This window comes from Capricornis sumatraensis, chromosome 2 (assembly GCF_032405125.1).
Source record: "Capricornis sumatraensis isolate serow.1 chromosome 2, serow.2, whole genome shotgun sequence".
Lineage (NCBI taxonomy): Eukaryota > Metazoa > Chordata > Mammalia > Artiodactyla > Bovidae > Capricornis > Capricornis sumatraensis.
Genome location: NC_091070.1, coordinates 167800762 through 167821665, shown reverse-complemented (window position 1 = coordinate 167821665; position 20904 = coordinate 167800762). Strand labels below are relative to the sequence as shown.

The 20904-nt window shown below is 37.9% G+C and overlaps 1 protein-coding gene across 1 annotated transcript in view; it reads right to left on the bottom strand.

Moving 5' to 3' along the window:
* PIGK (phosphatidylinositol glycan anchor biosynthesis class K) overlaps positions 1-20089 on the bottom strand; it is a 152258-nt gene extending 132169 nt beyond the window's left edge. The window contains exons 1-3 of the mRNA XM_068965188.1: positions 19974-20089; positions 16326-16379; positions 11321-11412 (exon numbers count right to left, since the gene is read on the bottom strand). Coding sequence (XP_068821289.1) covers positions 11321-11412; positions 16326-16379; positions 19974-20066 — 239 coding nt within the window. The 5' untranslated portion in view covers positions 20067-20089. The remainder of the gene's footprint in view (positions 1-11320; positions 11413-16325; positions 16380-19973) is intronic.
* Positions 20090-20904: the final 815 nt, after the last annotated feature.

The window sequence follows — 20904 nt, the reverse complement described above, 5'->3', positions numbered from 1 at the left end:
TATGTAATTTTTTAGAGAAACAACAGTCACTGCAGGTTGTTGATAGTAGGAGTTAAAAGATGAAAGCAGTATCTGAGAAACATAATTCTAACAGCTGTGTGTAGGATGAGTTAGAAGGCAAAAGACGCTAGAAACAAGGAATAAACAGTTACAAAGCTGCTGAAGTACAGAGGCATGAAGTACATGAAACATGAAATAATGAAGACTCAGACAACAGGAAAAGCTATGGAAAAAATTAAAAAATGAGAAAATAGGAGAGACATTCATTATATTACTCAATTAACATGATTTTCATAAGCACTACATTCAACATGTAGATATACATTTCTAATTAAATAATGTATTAAATGATCATTGTGCATAATTATACCAACCTCTATAGGACTGTCATAAGAATAAAATGAGATCATGTTATTAAAAGAATTCCCTAATTGTAAATGTTACATAAATATTATCTGTTGTAATTTCTTAGGAAAGAAACAGCTGTGAAATAATAGAAATGCTCCAGCCATAAAATCACAACACCTGAATTCAAATTCTGGTTTCATTATTTAATGGTACCTTTAATGTACCTTAAGCAAGTCATTTAACCATTCTGAATAACAATTTTTAATATGAAAATGGCAGCTAGGTGTACAACCGGCGCACCTTCTCAGGTGGATGTTGACTGTCCAGAACCCCAAGAAGTCTTAGTTAGCAAAGAAGCCTGCTTGCAGTTTGGTAGATAATGTCTCTCTGGGGCTGCGATTGCCCTCTTCTGGCTCTGGCTGCCTGTCACTGGAGGGGCATGGTCTGCAGCCGGCTAGTTCTGTGGAAGCATTTCCCCTAAAGTCAGGAACAAGACAAGGGTGCCCACTTTCACCACTACTATTCAACAAGTTTTGGCCACAGCAATCAGAGCAGAAAAAGAAATAAAAGGAATCCAAATTGGAAAAGAAGTAAAGTTCTCACTGTTTGCAGATGACGTGATCCTCTACATTGAAAACCCTAAAGACTCCACCAGAAAATTACTAGAGCTGATCAATGAATATAGTAAAGTTGCAGGATATAAAATCAACACACAGAAATCCCTTGCATTCCTATACACTAATAATGAGAAAACAGAAAGAGAAATTAAGGAAACAATCCCATTCACCACTGCAATGAAAAAAATAAAATACTTAGGAATATATCTACCTAAAGAAACTAAAGACCTATATATAGAAAACTATAAAACACTGATGAAAGAAATCAAAGAGGACACTAATAGATGGAGAAATAGACCATGTTCATGGATTGGAAGAATCAATATAGTGAAAATGAGTATACTACCCAAAGCAATCCATAGATTCAATGCAATCCCTATCAATCTACCAACAGTATTTTTCACAAAGCTAGAACAAATGATTTCACAATCTGTATGGAAATACAAAAAACCTCGAATAGCAAAAGCAATCTTGAGAAAGAAGGATGGAACTGGAGGAACCAACCTGCCTGACTTCAGGCTATACTACAAAGCCACAGTCATCAAGACAGTATGGTACTGGCACAAAGACAGAAATATAAATCAATGGAACAAAATAGAAAGCCCAGAGATAAATCCACGCACCTATGGACACCTTATCTTTGACAAAGGAGGCAAGAATATACAATGGAGAAAAGACAATCTCTTTAACAAGTGGTGCTGGGAAAACTGGTCAACCACTTGTAAAAGAATGAAACTAGAACACTTTCTAACACCATACACAAAAATAAACTCAAAATGGATTAAAGATCTAAACATAAGACCAGAAACTATAAAACTCCTAGAGGAGAACATAGACAAAACACTCTCTGACATAAATCACAGCAGGATCCTCTATGACCCACCTCCCAGAATATTGGAAATAAAAGCAAAAATAAATAAATGGGACCTAATTAAAATTTAAAGCTTCTGCACAACAAAAGAAACTCTAAGCAAGGTGAAAAGACAGCCTTCAGAATGGGAGAAGTCAGAATGGCTCCGATCCAAAAGTCTACAAGCAATAAATGCTGGAGAGGGTGTGGAGAAAATGGAACCCTCTTACACTGTTGGTGGGAATGCAAACTAGTACAGCCACTATGGAAAACAGTGTGGAGATTCCTTAAAAAATGGCAAATAGAACTGCCTTATGACCCAGCAATCCCACTGCTGGGCATACACTCCGAGGAAACCAGAATTGAAACAGACACATGTACCCCTATGTTCATCGCAGCACTGTTTATAATAGCCAGGACACGGAAGCAACCTAGATGTCCATCAGTAGATGAATGGATAAGAAAGCTGTGGTACATATACACAATGGAGTATTACTCAGCCATTAAAAAGAATACTTTTGAATCAGTTCTAATGAGGTGGATGAAACTGGAGACTGTTATACAGAGTGAAGAAAGCCAGAAAGAAAAACACCAATACAGTATACTAATGCATATATATGGAATTTAGAAAGATGGTAACAATAACCCTGTATGCGAGACAGCAAAAGAGACACAGATGTATAGAACAGTCTTTTGGACTCTGTGGGAGGGGGAAAGGGTGGGATGATTGGGGAGAATGGCATTGAAACATGTATAATATCATATAAGAAATGAATCGCCAGTCTAGGTTCAATGCAGGATACAGGATGCTTGGGGCTGGTGCACCAGGATGACCCAGAGGGATGGTATGGGGAAGGAGGTGGGAGGGGGGTTCAGGATTGGGAACACGTGTATACTCATGGTGGATTCATGCTGATGTATGGCAAAACCAATACAATATTGTAAAGTAATTAGCCTCCAATTAAAATAAATAAATTTTAAAAGAGATAAATAAAAAGAAAAAAAAAAGAAAATGGCAGCTAGGGAGTTCTCCCATAGAGGTCTCAAGAGATAGATGAAATAATTCATTATAAAATGCCTATCACAGTATCTGAATTATGGTGGATAGTGAATGTATGCCACAGGGCAGTGGAAAAGGAGGCCAAAATCAGAGGTCCATTTTGGCTGACCTTACTGGAAAGCCACAAGCATCTCCAAATAACTATATCTATGGACTTCTCCATATTATTTTAATGAAAAATTATATAAGAAAATTCCTTAAGTATCTTATTAATGCTCCACCTTACACAATACCCTCTTATGTATAAGATCTAATTCACAGCAACCTAAAGAATTGTTAGTCAAAAGCTATGCTACCAACATGATTTTAAAAACCACAATAATAGGCAGTTAGTGATTTTTTTTCTTTTTTAATTTACAACATTATTGGAATTCGCATTATAATTCTAATATTTATTACTTGAGAAAGAAGTTAGAAAGGACAACTGACCAAAAATAAAAAAGTGTATCCTGAGGAACTTAAACAGTAGGAAGATAGAGAATAAGTTGAAGTTAATCTGATAGAAAGAAATGAATCTGAAGTTCCCTTGGTGAGATCATCCTATCCATGGATCCCAAAAGTAGGACTCAGGGAATAGTTATAAAATCCACTACAGAGCACTTTCATCTCAGAAGAGTTTATGAATCAAGATCTTAAACAACTATAAGCAAGCAATATTCATAAATATTTCCTTTCCATCCTAGACCAATTAAATTCCACTTAACTAGGGGCCTGTAGTATACTATCCATTCATTCATTCATTCAACTTTGCACAACACTGAAGAATGTATTGGAATACAAAAAATAGTATCAGAAACTGCCTTGAAGAAATAAGATCAATACATACAAAAAAGTGCCTTGACAGAAATATAAATAAAATATTTATACAAGAAGGACCAAGAAAGCTTTAGGAAATATATGAAGTGAATCTGGACACATGAAAACCTGAAAGGAGGGGAGAAAGAAAAAAACTATAGATGAAAGAACAAGTATAAGGCAATAACAGATGTCAATACAGAGATTTACAAGAAGGAAGCATAAAAAACTGAAATGATCAGAATATTAGATATAGATAGACTACAAAGGCCTTGAGTTCCAGAATAAAGGACTGGTACTTTGTTTTGCAAGAATTTATGGATAAGGAGAGAATAAAGCTTTTAAATTAGGAATATTAATCTCATATAATGATTAAAATAGAGTAAGGGGAAAAAAAGTATCAGAATAGCTAGTCGACCATCACTGAGTCACTATTCTATACAGCTGAAATTAATACAACACTGCAAATCAACTCTACATCAATAAAAAGATAAATTTTAAAAAGAAAAGCTATAGGATTTAATTATAGAAATTATTTATAAGATAGAAATTGTTATAAAAACTCATATCCACCCAGCTTGTAGTACAGCTAAATAATTATATACACATTTAACTCCATAAACTTAATTCTTATGCACTGAGCCAAAAGGCAAAAGGAGAGACAGATTTCATCCACCCAAATACTCAAGCATTTATTCCCCAAAGTCAACATAAGATGAGATGGGAGCTATGATTCTACATTCTCTCATCAGTCTCAATTCTCTTGTGCCTCTCACAGAATGAGCATCACGATTCTAATGTTAAAAAAAGATATGGATATTTTTCATATAATATATCCTTTAATCTGAAGTAAACCACTTCATCGAATGTTCCATCAAAGAAAAAGAACACAGTAATTTGTTTTAGCATTGCTCTAAAACTGGCTGTGTTAGACTTGATGAAAGATATATTGTACTTTATGTGCTACTTAAGAAACCTGTAAGAATAACTGGCTCCATTTTTGCTTCACATACTGACTTTAGAACCTAACCTCTGTTTAACGCCTTTTCTCTTCCTCATCTTAAGCATATAAAGTGTACTGGAGGTAGCAAAACAGAGATTTAGTCCAAAACTATTCATTGAGGACACAGAATTTCCTAAAACTAGTGAAATATTTCAGGGAGCTAAAACCAAGCAAAGAAAACAAACTCTCTGTGGGTGGGTAAGGTTACAGAAAGCACAGCCACAAAGTGGAAGACAGCTGAACTCCATGGAACTTAAATGTGAACAGGGTAATAGACAAGTTGGAGGGCAATTATGAAGATCTTGTGAGCACGTCGTTTTCTTTTCCCCCATAACCATTCAATTCCCTCTCTGAATCAATATTTTGATATAGTATTATAAAATTCTGACAACCTATGTGTTAAAAAGTCTTTTATAACACATAAATTTGCTAAAAACTAGATGAACACTTTAGAAGACAGAAATGTTCTTACTTTTAAAGTATGAACTTGTGTTTGCTTTCCTAATTGGTTAATACTTTGGCCACCTGACGTGAAGAACTGAATCACGTGAAAAGACCCTGATGCTGGGAAAGACTGCAGGCAGGAAGAGGACAACAGAGGATGAGATGGTTGGATGGCATTACCAACTCAATGGACATGAGTTTGAGCAAACTCCGGGATATGGTGATAGGCAGGGCGGCCTGGCATGCTACAGTCCATGGGGTCGCAGAGTCAGACATGACTGAGCGACTGAACTGAACTGAACTGGGTAAAGTATTTCCAAGTCACACGTTAATTTATCCAACATCTACTGAGCACCTACTATCCAGGCACAGTGCTGGATGCTATAAGTACAAAGTGAAATAAAACATAATCCTTGTTCCCTTCAAGGAGTTAACAATCTAATAAGGGAGATATACTATAATTAGTGTAATCATGTTATAACCAAAGTACATATAAAGGATACTATGAAAGCAAACAAGAAGGTCAGGAAATGCTTTTTTGAAGAAGTATTAAAGTGAATTTGTAAGGTCAGGTAAAAGCTACAGCCGTGCTTTCTAACTTGGTTGTGCACAGAATCACATATAAAGTTGATGTCTAGGATTCACTTTAGATTTTGTGAATTAGACTCTCCAGGGGTGAAAATGAAGAATCAGTATTTTCAACAAGTACCATAAGTGATTCAGAATCACAGCCAGGTTTTGTTAGGAGTAAGCCAGAAGTATATAGACAACTATTCCAGGCAGAGAGAATAGCACAGTACAGTCAGAGTAAGTGAAATACAGACAGAAAATCAAAGCGAAATCAGAACAAGAGTACTGATACAACTAATGTGATATTTCAAACAGGATCTAAAAAAGTGATGTGAACTTCTACAATAAAGGGCAATCATCTATGTCATATGTTTTGGGAAATGATTTCTGACATGAACTAGTTTCTTACTGAAGTATATGGAAAAGCTAAATGCAAATATTTTGCATTAAAAGACAAAGCAAAATGCTCCTTTAAAAAAGCAAATAGTGTAAACAACATAGTTATACTCATAATTTTTATTCAATGCAGTGACCAGTCATTTTTCTCAGGATACAAAGGATTATACTGCTTTAACTTGAAAATGTTCATTAAAATATAAAATAAATTCAAACAGTATTTTGAAATTCCAGTATTAAAACTGAAAACTGCTCTTAATGATTTTAAGTTTCCAGACTATTATTTCATAATAGCATATTACTTTCTGAATAAAATTTACTTATAATTGTATTTTTACTCTTAATTCCAGGTAGAAGTAAAGCAGGAATAAGTCATCAGGAAGAAGAATATTCACCATAATAGGTTAAAAGTCAAACAGAATCTATTCCATTGATCTCTGTTTGCTAAGCAACAAATAGTTCAAATCATCAACTATTTAAATCTCAAACTCATTTCCCAACAAAGACTTCATTATCAAGGATATAGAGAGGAAAACATCTGACACAAGAATAAGAAAATTCTTTAGAAACCTTGGAAAAAACCTAATATATAAAATGCAAGCCACGGTTATACTCTTTACTAAGAAGTCTTTCTAGTTTAAATTCTTCTAAAACTTAAATCATTTAAACAAATCATTTAAACCTTCAGTTCAGTTCAGTTCAGTCACTCAGTCGTGTCCGATTCTTTGCGACCCCATGAATCGCAGCATGCCAGGCCTCCCTGTCCATCACCAACTCCCAGAGTCTACCCAAAGTCATGTCCATTGCATTGGTGATGCCATCAACCATCTCATACTCTGTCGTCCCCTTCTCCTCCTGCCTTCAATCTTTCCCAACATCAGGGTCTTTTTAAATAAGTCAGCTCTTACCTTCAGGTGGCCAAACTACTGGAGTTTCAGCTTCAACATCAGTCCTTCCAATGAACACCCTGGACTAATCTTTAGGATGAACTGGTTGGATCTCCTTCCAGTCCAAGGGACTCTCAAGAGTCTTCTCCAACACCACAGTTCAAAAGCATCAATTCTTCAGTGCTCAGCTTTCTTTATAGTCCAACTCTCACATCCATACATGACTACTGGAAAAACCACAGCCTTGACTAGATGAAACTTTTATTGACAAAGAAATGTCTCTGCTTTTTAATATGCTATCTAGGTTGGTAATAATTTTCCTTCCAAGCAGTAAGCGTCTTTTAATTTCACGGCTGCAATCATCATCTGCAGTGAATTTGGAGCCCCAAAAAATAAAGCCAGCCACTGATTCCACTGTTTCCCCATATATTTGCCATGAAGTGATGGGACCAGATACCATGATCTTCGTTTTCTGAACGCTGAGCTTTAAGCCAACTTTTTCACTCTCCTCTTTCACTTTCATCAAGAGGCTCTTTAGTTCTTCCTCACTTTCTGCCATAAGGGTGGTGTCATCTGCATATCTGAGGTTATTGATATTTCTCCCAGAAATCTTGATTCCAGCTTGTGCTTCATCCAGCCCAGCATTTCTCATGATGTACTCTGCATAGAAGTTAAATAAGCAGGGTGACAATATACAGCTTTACCGTACTCCTTTTCCTATTTGGAACCAGTCTGTTGTTCCATGTCCAGTTCTAGCTGTTGCTTCCTGACCTGTATACAAGTTTCTCAAGAGGCAGGTCCGGTGGTCTGGTATTCCCATCTCTTGAAGAATTTTCCACAGTTTGTTGTGATCCACACAGTCAAAGGCTTTGGCATAGTCAATAAGGCAGAAGTAGATGTTTTCCTAGAACTCTCTTGCTTTTTCGATGATCCACGGAATGTTGGCAATTTGATCTCTGGTTCCTCTACCTTTTCTAAAATCAGCTTGAACATCTGGAAATTCACAATTCATGTATTGTTGAAGCCTGGCTTGGAGAATTTTGAGCATTATTTTACTAGTATGTGAGACGAGTGCAATTGTGCGGTAGTTTGAGCATTCTTTGGCATTGCCTTTCTTTGGGATTGGAATGAAACCGGACCACTTCCCGTCCTGTGGCCACTGCTGAATTTTCCAAATTTGCTGGCGTATTGAGTGCAGCGCTTTCACAGCATCATCTTTGAAATAGCTCAACTGGAATTCCATCACCTCCACTAGCTTTGTTCGTAGTGATACTTCCTAAGGCCCACTTGACTTCACATTCCAGGATGTTTGGCTCTAGGTGAATGATCACACCATCGTGATTATCTGGTTCATGAAGATCTTTTTTGTACAGTTCAGTCCTTCTAAAACTTAAACCATTAAAAAAAAAAAAACCTAATGACTTATAAGGGACTTCCCAGGTCACTCTGGATTAAAGAATCCTCCTGCCAATGCAGAAGACATGGGTTTGATCCCTGGGTCAGAAAGATCCCCTAGAGAACAGAATGGCAACCCACTCCAGTATTCTTGCCTGGGAAATCCTATGGACAGAGCAGACTGGCAGGTACAGGCAATGGGGTTGCAAAAGAGTCAGACATGACTTAACAACTAAACAACAACAAATCAATAATAGACAGGACAAAGATTCATTTACCAAAGTGAAACCTACTGCCAAATAATGCATAGTAATTCCCTGAAGGGGCACATCTGGTATAGAAGGAATAGCAGTTAAAAATCAACAGACTAACCACATACACCTATTTGAAGAGAACAAATAATAGTCATCAGCTAATGACAAGAATAATTCTTATACTTCATATAACAAATCATCCTTTCTCAGACCTAATGTACTTTTTAAAAGTGATATTACCAAGATGCCTTAATTTCCAGATGAAACACAGGAATTAAATTATAGTTACAATTATAGGCTATAGTTGTCAGCTTGTTAGGATAAAATGATCTATTGATATAGACTGTAAATTTGTTTCTTGAGTCATGCACTGCTTCCTTTCTGCTCCTACAGCATATTATACATACTTCTCTTCACTTTATTTTAAGTAACTAAGTCCTATAAAAAAAAAACAAAACAATGAAATTAAAAGACACTTACTCCTTGGAAGAAAAGTTATGACCAACCTAGATAGCATATTGAAAAGCAGAGACATTACTTTGCCAACAAAGGTCCATTTAGTCAAGGCTATGGTTTTTCCAGTGGTCATGTATGGATGTGAGAGTTGGACTGTGAAGAAAGCTGAGCACCGAAGAATTGATGCTTTTGAATTGTGATGTTGGAGAAGACTCTTGAGAGTCCCTTGGACTGCAAGGAGATCCAACCAGTCCATCCTAAAGGAGATTAGTCCTGGGTGTTCTTTGGAAGGAATGATGCTAAAGCTGAAACTACAGTACTTTGGCCACATCATGCGTAGAGTTGACTCATTGGAAAAGACCCTGATGCTGGGAGGTTTGAGGGCAGGAAGAAAAGGAGACAACAGAGGATGAAATGGCTGGATGGCATCACCAACTCGATGGACATGAGTTTGAGTGAACTCCGGGAGTTGGTGATGGACAGGAAGGCCTGGCGTGCTGCGATTCATGGGGTTGCAAAGAGTCGGACACGACTTGGCAACTGAACTGAAATGAACTGAAGTCCTGTAAAGAAGGTGGTACCATCACCAGGTAATAGCCAAGGAAACAGGCCTAGTATGGCAAAGTGACTAACCGAAATCACCACTGAACCACTAAACCCAGATTTCAAAGTCAGATCTAACTGCAAAACTCCTTCCACACTGCCGCACATGGTAGAGAGGAACATAGGACTAGATGAATCACACCTAAGTAACCAAACTGACTGCAGTTTCTTCTATAACTGCTTCTGAAGTAGCTAAAATAGATCAATCATATCTGACAAACCAAAGGTGGAGGACAGATATTTGCGGGTGGAGGTGTGGAAGCTCTGCTTAGTACCTGAGCTCCCTCATACAATTAGGGAATATATCACTTTACGAGTCTTCACAGAAGGCAGAGGCCACCTCCCTATACAGAAGCCAACAATGCCACACAGTCATTCTTCCTGTCACCCCTGCAGCATGGACATGAGCACTTAATCTATGCTCTGCCAACATGACATTCCCATCAAGTACTCTAAATTAAAAGCTGGAGATGGTAAGAAACTGGGACAACAAAGGTCAGATTTTGGCAGCAGTAGCAACATTAAGTTTCCAAAGGCAATGGTGGCAGCTGTGTAATAGCTGAGTCTGCTGCTGCTGCTAAGTCGCTTCAGTCATGTCCGACTCTGTCCAACCCCATAGACGGCAGCCCACTAGGCTCCCCCATCCCTGGGATTCTCCAGGCAAGAACATTGGAGTGGGTTGCCATTCCCTTCTCCAATGCATGAAAGTGAAAAGCGAAAGTGAAGTCGCTCAGTCGTGTCCAACTCTTACTGACCCCATGGACTGCAGCCCACCAGGCTCCTCTATCCATGGCATTTTCCAGGCAAGAGTACTGGAGTGGAGTGCCATTGCCTTCTCCGAGTAGCTGAGTCTGCTGCTGCTGCTGCTGCTGCTAAGTCGCTTCAGTCGTGTCCGACTCTGTGCGACCCCATAGACGGCAGCCAACCAGGCTCCCCTGTCCCTGGGATTCTCCAGGCAAGAACACTGGAGTGGGTTGCCATTTTCTTCTCCAATGTATGAAAGTGAAAAGTGAAAGTGAAGTCGTTCAGTCGTGTCTGACCCTCAGCGACCCCATGGACTGCAGCCTTCCAGGCTCCTCCATCCATGGGATTTTCCAGGCAAGAGTACTGGAGTGGGGTGCCATTGCCTTCTCCGTAGCTGAGTCTAGCCTTCAGCAATTTGAGGCTGCATTCCTGTCATCGGACTGGTTTTATGCTATGATTTTTAGACACGTCTTTTCTGTTACATAGTCTCTCCTGTTTCTGACTCTTCAAGGGCTCAACCCTCCCAGCAAATTGGTAAACTAATCAATATGTTTGCAACAAATATCTTTTCTACTTGAATCAGTCAGAATTGCCTTCTGTTACCTACAATTAAACCCAGACTGAGGCACTGAATAATTAAATAAGGGACACTGAACAATTACACTTTATCAAATCTTCCTACCTTAGTATTTATTGATTGCTGTTTTATATAATTTGCCATTATAGTCTTAAATTAAAACTACTTTATACATAACAGTGTGCTGTAACAATAACAAAATAACTTCAAATTAGGTTTCTTTATGTTTTTCAAAAACAACACAAATAACAAATATAACAACAGTCATCTAAAGGCAATTTTCACTGAGGTTCAGAGTTTAGCTTTATTAAGAATTCTTACCTGTCAGGAATACCTAGCCTCTTGACACTTCTATAAACGGAAAGAGTATTCGCAACATGTCGATAATTAAACCAGAATCTGGACGTACAAACCTAAAGTATCAAAACAAATATATTATTTGTAGGAATCAAAATAAACTACAGAGTTACAAAATTACTTCTAAGTAGGATATAGAGATGCCTAAAAAGTGTATCATAATCAGGCCTACAAACAGCAAAGCACCTAAAGAATTGTCAATAAAACCAACCTCCCTAGAAAGAAGTCTTTCATAACTGGTCTTAAATCAAAAAAAAACTATTCAGCTTAAGAGAAAACAAATCTTTGTGGAATTTAATCAAATATTGAATCAACTCAGTTACTCTCAATTTATGTGATCCTATAATGTTCTTATTCCTAAAATATTAAATTTTTTAGAATTCAAGACAAGGAACATAATCTCATCACAGAATAAAAGAGAAAATTAACTACACTGGGTTATATACTATTCCTTTCACTCTGGATAGCTTCCTAATTTTAATTGTGAAAAATGTAAGATAGAGATAAAAACAGAGCATAGAAAATGATTTTATATGCACATAAGAGAATGCATCTTAAAGAAGCTGTTGAACTGAACAGAAAACCAGAAATGATTCCAACAAACTTTACACTTGAAAAAAAAAAAAAAAACTGATCCCTAAAAAAGACACCAAGGATACAAGGAAAATCTAACACAGTGCCTCAGAAGTCAGCCCTCTCGGGCATCTACTCCAAAGGAAAACCAGAGACTGGGGTTGGTTGGTAGTGTACCTACTTGCTAAGCATCCTACCTCCTATCACATACTCCTACTGATGGTTTAAGTATAATGACAGAGAACATCACAAACGTTCTTGCCCCTGCAAGTGGAAAGGAACTACAAGCCTTTTTTATTACAACGAATTTTCAACCTGGAATCCAATAAGGAAAACACTAAAATTTTTGACTACATTAAAGAAAAACGTACCATATAATCCTAACAGAAATGAAAAACTTGAAATAATTATAACTTAATAAGATGAACAACTCCATTCTGAAAAATGGACAAAGGATGAGATCAAGCATTTCATAACTAAGGCATTAAAAATGGACAGTGAAACTTTTAATAATGCTCAACTTCTGTCATAATTTTAAAAACATAAATCAAATTGATAACCATGCAAAAGCCTGACAATTCATATTATTGGGAAGACTGTGGAGCATGAACACTCATATCCTACTTATGGGAAGGTAAACTAATATAAACCTTCTAAGAGGGTAATTTGAAATATACACCAAGTTTTAAAATGTACTTATTTTTTTATTTAGTTCATATAAGCATGCAAAATCAATGATCAGCGATCAATGCAAAGAAACAGAGGAAAATAATAGAATGGGAAAGACTAGAGATCTCTTCAAAAAAACTCAAGATACCAAGGGAACATTTCATACAAAGATGTGCACAATAAAGGACAGAAATGGTATGGACCTAACAGAAGCAGAAGATATTAAGAAGAGGTGGCAAGAATACACAGAAGAACCATACAAAAAAGATATTCATGATCCAGATAATCACGATGGTGTGATCACTCACCTAGAGCCAGACATCCTGGATGTGAAGTCAAGTGGGCCTTAGGAAACATCACTACGAAAAAGCTAGTGGAGGTGATGGAATTCCAGTTGAGCTATTTCAAATCCTAAAAGATGATGCTGTGAAAGTGCTGAGCTCAATATGCCAGCAAATTTGGAAAACTCAGCAGTGGCCACAGGACTGGAAAAGGTCAGTTTTCACTCCAATCCCAAAGAAACGCAATGTTAAACAATTTTGAAACAACCAAACAACAGCACTCATCTCACACACTGGCAAAGTAATGCTCAAAATTCTCCAAGTCAGGCTTCAACAGTACGTGAGGAGTGAACTTCCAGATGTTCAAGCTGGTTTTAGAAAAGGCAGAGGAACCAGAGATCAAATTGCCAACATCCACTGGATCATTGAAAAAGCGAGAGAATTCCAGAAAAACATCTACTTCTGCTTTATTGACTATGCCAAAGCCTTTGACTGTGTGGATCACAATTAACTGTGGAAAATTCTTAAAAAGATGAAAATACCAGACCACCTTATCTGCCTCCTGAGAAATGTGGAAAAAATAGCTAGAACTGGACATGGAACAACAGACTGGTTCCAAATAGGAAAAGGGGTACGTCAAGGCTGCATATTGTCACCCTGCTTATTTAACTTATATGCAGAGTACATCATGAAAAATGCTGGGCTGAATGAAGCCCAAGCTGGAATCAAGACCGCCAGGAGAAATATCAATCACCTCAGATACGCAGATGACACTCCCCTTATGTCAGAAAGTTAAGAACTAAAGAGCCTCTTGATGAAAGTGAAAGAGGAGAGTGAAAAAGTTGGTTTAAAACTCAACATTCAGAAAACTAACAATATGGCATCTGGTCCCATCACTTCATGGCAAAAAAAAGAGGGGAAACAATGGAAACAGTGACAGACTTTATCTTTTTGGGCTCCAGAATCACGGCAGATGGTGACTGCAGCCATGAAATTAAAATTTGCTTGCTCCTTGGAAGAAAGCTATGACTAACCTAGACAGCATATTAAAAAGCAGAGACATTACTTTGCCGACTAAGGTCCATCTAGGCAAAGTTTGGTTTTTCCAGTAGTCATCTATAGATGTGAAAGTTGGACTATAAAGAAAGCTGAGCACCGAAGAACTGATGCTTTTGAACTGTGGTGTTGGAGAAGACTCTTGAGTGTCCCTTGGACTGCAAGGAGATCCAACCAGTCTATCCTAGAGGAAAGCAGTCCTGAATATTCATTGGAAGGACTGATGCTGAAGCTGAAACTCCAATACTTTGGCCACCTGATGCGAAGAACTGACTCATTTGAAAAGACCCTTATGCTGGGAATGATTGAAGGCAGGAGAAGGGGACACCAGAGGATGAAATGGTTGGGATGGCATCACAGCCTCAATGGACGTGTATTTGAGTAAGCTCCAGGAATTAGTGGTGGACAGGGAAGCCTGGCATACTGCAGTCCATGGGGTCGCAAAGAGTTGGACACAACTGAGCAACTGAACTAAACTGAACTGAAGCATGCAAAAATATGTATTAAAGGATTTTCACTATACTATTGCCTGTATTAGCAAAAACCAAAACCAATAAAGGTAGAATCAAAATCACTACCCATCAGTATTACTTTTTTCACAATGAGTATAGATTATATAACTTTTATTAAACAGAGACAAAAATGTTTTAATCAAAGCAAATCCTGAAACTAAAATGGAATCCAATTTTATTCTATCTCCCTCTGGTGGCAAGTTTTCTCAGTCATATTACAAGAGCAAAGGGTCATTTCATTTACCTCTGCTCATCCAGTCAAGACTAAAACTAATTCAAACTAGGAGGGTAGGAGGGCAGGGGGAGGGGCAGTTGGAATATATATATATATTTAATTTGAAAAAATAACATTGAAAGAAATGTATGTTTTATACTTTCAACTCGGCCCTTCCTGGTCAAATATCATAATTTTCCATTTAAGAAAGTACAATTTACTGAAGTCTCGCTCTAGTAAATCTGGGTTAACGTGTAAAAGTGTTAGTTGCTCAGTCTTGTCCAACTCTTTGTGACCCTATGGACTGTTGCCCACCAGGCTCCTCTGCGCATGGAATTTTCCAGGCAAGAATACTGGAGTGGGTGGCCATTCCCTTCTCCAGGGAATCTTCCCAACACAGGGATCAAACCCAGGTCTCCCCAGTAGCATTGCTGGTAGATTCTTTACTGTCTGAGCACCAGGAAGCCATTAATGTGTAAAATATTGCACAAATATGAAAAGAGCAGTTGCGAAATACTCAGTGGTAATTCTTTTTCACCCTCAGTTTCTCTATGGAGACCCAGGTTGCTGAGATTAGAGAGGGGCTGTTTCAAGAACATGGAAGTTCCCAGAACAAGGAAGAGTTTAATGTGTGTGTGGTATAAGCTAACAGGCTTCTATTCTAAAGGAGCCTTCTGGAAATTAGCTGTCTGCACGTAGGCAGTTATTCCCTCTTTTAAGAATTTCCATAGAGCGACTAACTGGAAGTGTTCTTAAGTTTCCTACACTTTCCTGGTGGCTCAGAGAGTAAAGAATCTGCCTGCAATGAGGGTGACCCAGGTTCAATTCCCAGGTAGGGAAGATCCCCTGGAGAAGGAAATGACAACCCACTCCAGTATTTTTGCCTGGAAAATCCCATGGACAGAGGAGCCTGGCACACTACAGTCCATGGGGTCACAAAGAGTCAGACACAACTGAGCGACTAACACTTTAGTTTTCTACAAAACAAGTTATCTTCTCAAACTGGTGGATCGTGGCCTGCTACCTCACAGTTTTGTCCAATTTAAGTGATCACTAAAACCTCTCCTCTTATCATGAGCAGCTTTTGTTCAATTCCTTTATAAAATCTCTTGTGAGGTGGTAGCATATAAAAGCTATTTGTTCCTGAAGAACAAGAAAATGAGTCATGAACCCGAACAAGGAAATGAGTCATGAGACATGTTACTATTCTATTTAATCACAAAAACATAAAATTAATCTGTCTCCTTCTAAACATTTCTGTATAACTTGAATTTTCTACAATGATCATTTATTTTTGCAAACAAAAAAAAAAAAATTTTTAAGAAAACAGCCAAAGTAGAGAGTTTCTATAAACTAACATTATAGATAAGAAATATTCAATGTAAGTTACTAGTTTCTGTCATTAAAATACCACTACACTTCATAAAATACTTCCCTTAACAACAGGATCTCTAGCTTATCTTTCTATTTATTTACACATCACCACTTGACAGATATACTGGAAGCAAAGAATATTATTAGTTGATGTGGTCAATTTATAATATAGCCATATTAATATAATTTCTGTGACAAAAAATAAATTTTATTCTTAAGAATTTGATTCACACAAAATTTCTCAGACACGTATCTAATGTAAACAAGGTAAACCTTTATAGAATACATACCAAAACTGCCCAGTTGTTTGTATGGCCACTTCTAAAGAACTGTTCTGCTTGATCCTAGTAATCAAATAATAGCAAAAAGATTAGAAGAAAATCAAATTTCCCAGAATAAAGACTGATAAAGGGCAGTTAAGATACATGGAATTTTTAGTTTCAATAAGTCATCACAACACAAGTTTATAAATTTCTAGTATTTGACTTTATGAAAGCCAAAATAATTTTATTTGGGGGGTTATTGTGAGAGGGGCTGTTTTTAAACATTTTATCTCAACTAGTCAGCTCTTCCTCATATGCTTCCAGTTTTCCATTCAGTCTTTAAATTATGAATGACTTATTTCATGTCTTCATTCTACACATAACAATATCCTTCCTGCTGAATAGGAATGAATATTGAATGCTTCCTATTATTTTATTTGAACTCACCAAAATGTCTGATTGAATACATTCTCTACCATACTTCCATGTACCATTTTACTATCTGTTAGAGTAAATCTTAATTACATTTGCCATCATGGAACATTAAAAATCTCAACATCCAATACCATCCAGACACCTAATGAATATGATTTTTATTATATATTAAAATAACAGTGAATATAAACCATAATGATCTCAGATCTGCTCCTAAACAGCATTAATTATGAGAACAATCAGACTGCCTGGATTCAAATCTGGACCCTACTACTTACTAGCTGTATAAACTTAGGAAAGCTGCTTAACTTCCTATGCTTCTGCTTCCCCATCTATAAAATGGTAGCATTGTCTGACACACAGAATGTAGGAATGGTGATTGGAATATAAAAACTGCAAAACATATATTAGCTCTTTTAATTTTCAGCTAGGAAGAAAATTTCCAGAAGAATGAAATTAAAAAATCACTCGAGTGCATGTGTTTGTGTTATATATATATACCTGTTACGTCTTATGGACAATCCAGAATGAACTTTTTGGCCAACCCAACCCAATATAGATCTCTTTATAAACTTCTCAACAGTTGAATAGATGCTAAAGAAAGCAACGTGCATTAGTAAGCTAGGAATCTGAAGATCTGGTTTCAGCCCAGATCCTATCCCTTACCTGGTTGTGAGACTAGACTGTCATTTAGCTCTCTGGACTTGATTTTCCTCATGTAGAAATGAGAACTGACCCAATAATCTCTAATGTCACTTCTAGCTCCAAAATTCTCACATTGTTAAGACTTCAGTGAAAAAAATTGAGATGTCAAAACTCTTCTGTGATTGTTAAGATAATATAGACACTACAAAGTTATTCAACCACATATGGTTAGTGGAGCACCTATTATGTGCCAGGTACTATGTAATGTACAGTGATTCAAAAATCACTTAAAAAGCATGCTGCTTTCTCTCAAGAATCCCTGAGGTCAATAAAGACAAGCATGCAAACACATTACACTACAATATAACATTCATTCATTCATCACATTCATTGGGTACCACGTGCCAGCTACTGTTCTCAATGCTCAGAACACAACAATGGGCGAACCAATGCTAGTACTTGCCTCCAAAGAGGTTACATCAAACAGATAAGGATAAACCTCAAATTCTCTAAAGGTAAGATATACAGTATCATAAAAGAGTATAATAGGGGGACCTGACCTGGGGGGAGCCCAGCAGGGATGTCAGGGGAGGTTTCTCCAGGGAAATTTGGGTTATGATTCAACAGATAGAGAGGGAAAATAATTCCAGACAGAGAACATTACCCAAACGCCAGAAGGGACCTTAAAGGTTCTAGAAACTAAAGGAAAATTAGCATAACTAGAAGTTTTAAAGAGAGAGAGGGGAGATACAACCAGCGTGCAGGCAGGAGCCTATGGGTCATAACCAAGATTTAGCTCTTTATCCTTAAAACAACATTAAAGTATATATAGGTGACATGGTCAGATTTGTGTATTTAAAAGTTACTCTGGCTGAGGCTTGGAGAACAGACTGGATTGAAGAAAGAATGACCTGAGGCAGACCAAGTAGGCAGCTATTGCCCTATAAATGAAAGATGATGGAATAATAGTCAGTACAAAGTACACATGGGTTATAATATGATAGACGAGTGCTATACTAGCCAAGTGCACACAGTACAACAGTAAATGCAAAATAAAGAAAAGGAAGGTTCATCAGGGGTTAGCTTTTACTGCATTTTAGTAAATGAGCAAACAAAGAAACAGGAAGCATAACACAACAGAATGTTAAAAAGCACAACTATGTAACTACAAAAAAGAGTAATAATATCCAAAACAAAGTATACAGAATAATCTGCTAAAATATATAAGAAAAATAGAATTTCTATACATATTTATATTATCTAAACAACATGCTTCATAAATAATGAATATATAAATTAGCAATAACTCATGAATATAAAGAAAGCGTGCATGCTTTCTTTTTAAAATGGTAGAGTTGCGTATTTAAAAAGCTTTCAGCATTAGTCTAAGCTCAACGTCTGAGATCAGTCCTGGGTGTTCATTGGAAGGACTGATGCTAAAGCTGAAACTCCAATACTTTGGCCATCTCAGGCGAAGAGTTGACTCATTGGAAAAAGACCCGGATGCTGGGAGGGATTGGGGGCAGGAGGAGAAGGGGACGACAGAGAATGAGATGGCTGGATGGCATCACTGACTCGATGGACGTGAGTCTGAGTGATCTGAGTGAACGCCGGGAGTTGGTGATGGACAGGAAGGCCTGGTGTGCTGCAATTCACGGGGTCGCAGAGTTGGGACACGACTGAGCGACTGAACTGGCTGACTGACTAACGTCTGAGACGGTGGGGAGAATGGGCTCTTATATGAAGAGTGGGACGTAGGCAGAGACTAGATCATGATGTTTACACTTTACTCCGTCCAAAAACACTAAAAGTATGCAATCTAAAGAATAATCTGATCAAACTTACTTTGATGAAGACTAAAGAGAAGGAATTTGGAAGCCTGAAGAAAACAAGATAAGGTTACTGAAATAATCTAGGCAAGAAAAGACGAGGGCCTGCATCAAGTCAGTGGAACTTAAGAAGTGAAAGCAATTTTAAATATTGAGAATACAGAATTTAGTGATGATTAAAATGTGAAATAGAGGAGTTCTTTTTTTTTTTTAATCCTAGGTTTCCAGCATAGGAGTAACCCCGAAGGAGGTGGGGTAGGTCCGAATATAAAACTTCGGACACAAATTTTCAAACGTCTGCTGTTCTGAAAAATGATGCTAGAGATGTAGGCTGCAGAACTGGACGAAGGTATTATCTGAGTACAGGGGAGAATAAAGGCTTTATATCTGGCCAGAACTTAGTGTGAGTCAAAAATAAAACACTGTACCCATCTGATTCCTAGTAGAGCGTTGTAGTTTGGTAGCGGGGACGTAGGCGCGGCACTCTAGAGCTGACCTTTCACCTACTAGGGACTGCACGCTCTTCGGAGCAAAGGATCACGCCCTCTCCCGCCGCCCAGGACTTGATTCTTTTCATTCGCCATTTTAAAAGGCTGAAACAGACAGTCACTGTCCTCTCCTGTTCCCTGCGACACCCTCCCCACAGCACCGTCAGCTTCCAGGAGGCTTCCCTGCGTAGCTGTGTATCGGACATCTGCTGGACGCTTACGGCCACGACACAGCTGTCCCCCGCAGGGCCCTGTCGTTCGGAGGGCCTGACTCCTACCTCGATCTGACTAGCGGCCAAGCTGCCGAAAGGCAAGAGCAACAACCCTGCCAGAGTAGTCAAACCCTGGCTGAGAAAACAGGTGTCGACCATGTTTGCCGGCTTCAGCGCACCTGGAGAGACGGGGCGAGTGCCGTAAAGCAGCGCGGGGCGGGATTTGCGTAGTTTTTTTTCCTTTTCTTTGCGACACCTGCCCCGCCTCCTAGAGAGCGGCTCCCTCGCCAGCTTTCGAAAGCCTGCGCTTCCCGCAGTCCTTAGTTTCCCCTGTAGCTGGGACTGAGTCTGACCCTTGAACTAAATTTTCAGGTTTTGTATTATAAAATGGACGTTTTAAAACTTTGAAAAGCAATGCAGAAAAACTGTGAGCCTGTAAACCTTAAAAAGCTATTATTTCCTTTTTTGGTTAGTGTTGCCCATTCTTTGACTATATGAAACATGATGTGATGTAGAAGAGTAAGCTTTGGGATACAAAAAGGTAGTTAATTGGATCAATTGCAAATGAAAACATGGGTGAGCGCTCCAACTCTTATACTTGGGGTCTATTACCTGTTAAACGTATGAACATGGAGAAATTAGTTACATTTTTGTTTATTTTGTAATTATAGAGCTAAAACATATCAGAGTCTGAGGATTTAATAAATCGTGTGTATTCATTCCATTATGTTTATTATATTCATTTAGTTTTTTTTTAAATTCATTTAGTTTTAAATTCTGCTTTGCATCTAGCATGACATAAAAGTATTTATGCTGCTTCATAATCTTGGTAATTTCAACATTTAATATGACATGGAGTTCTGTCCCTTACTGAGGCCTAAGCCAAAGTAATTGCCCGTCTTTTGGGCAATACACAGTCTCTAAATTTTAGTATTAAAATCATATTATAAAGAGTTATCTTTGATAGAATGCCATTCTCCAAAATCATCCCACCCTC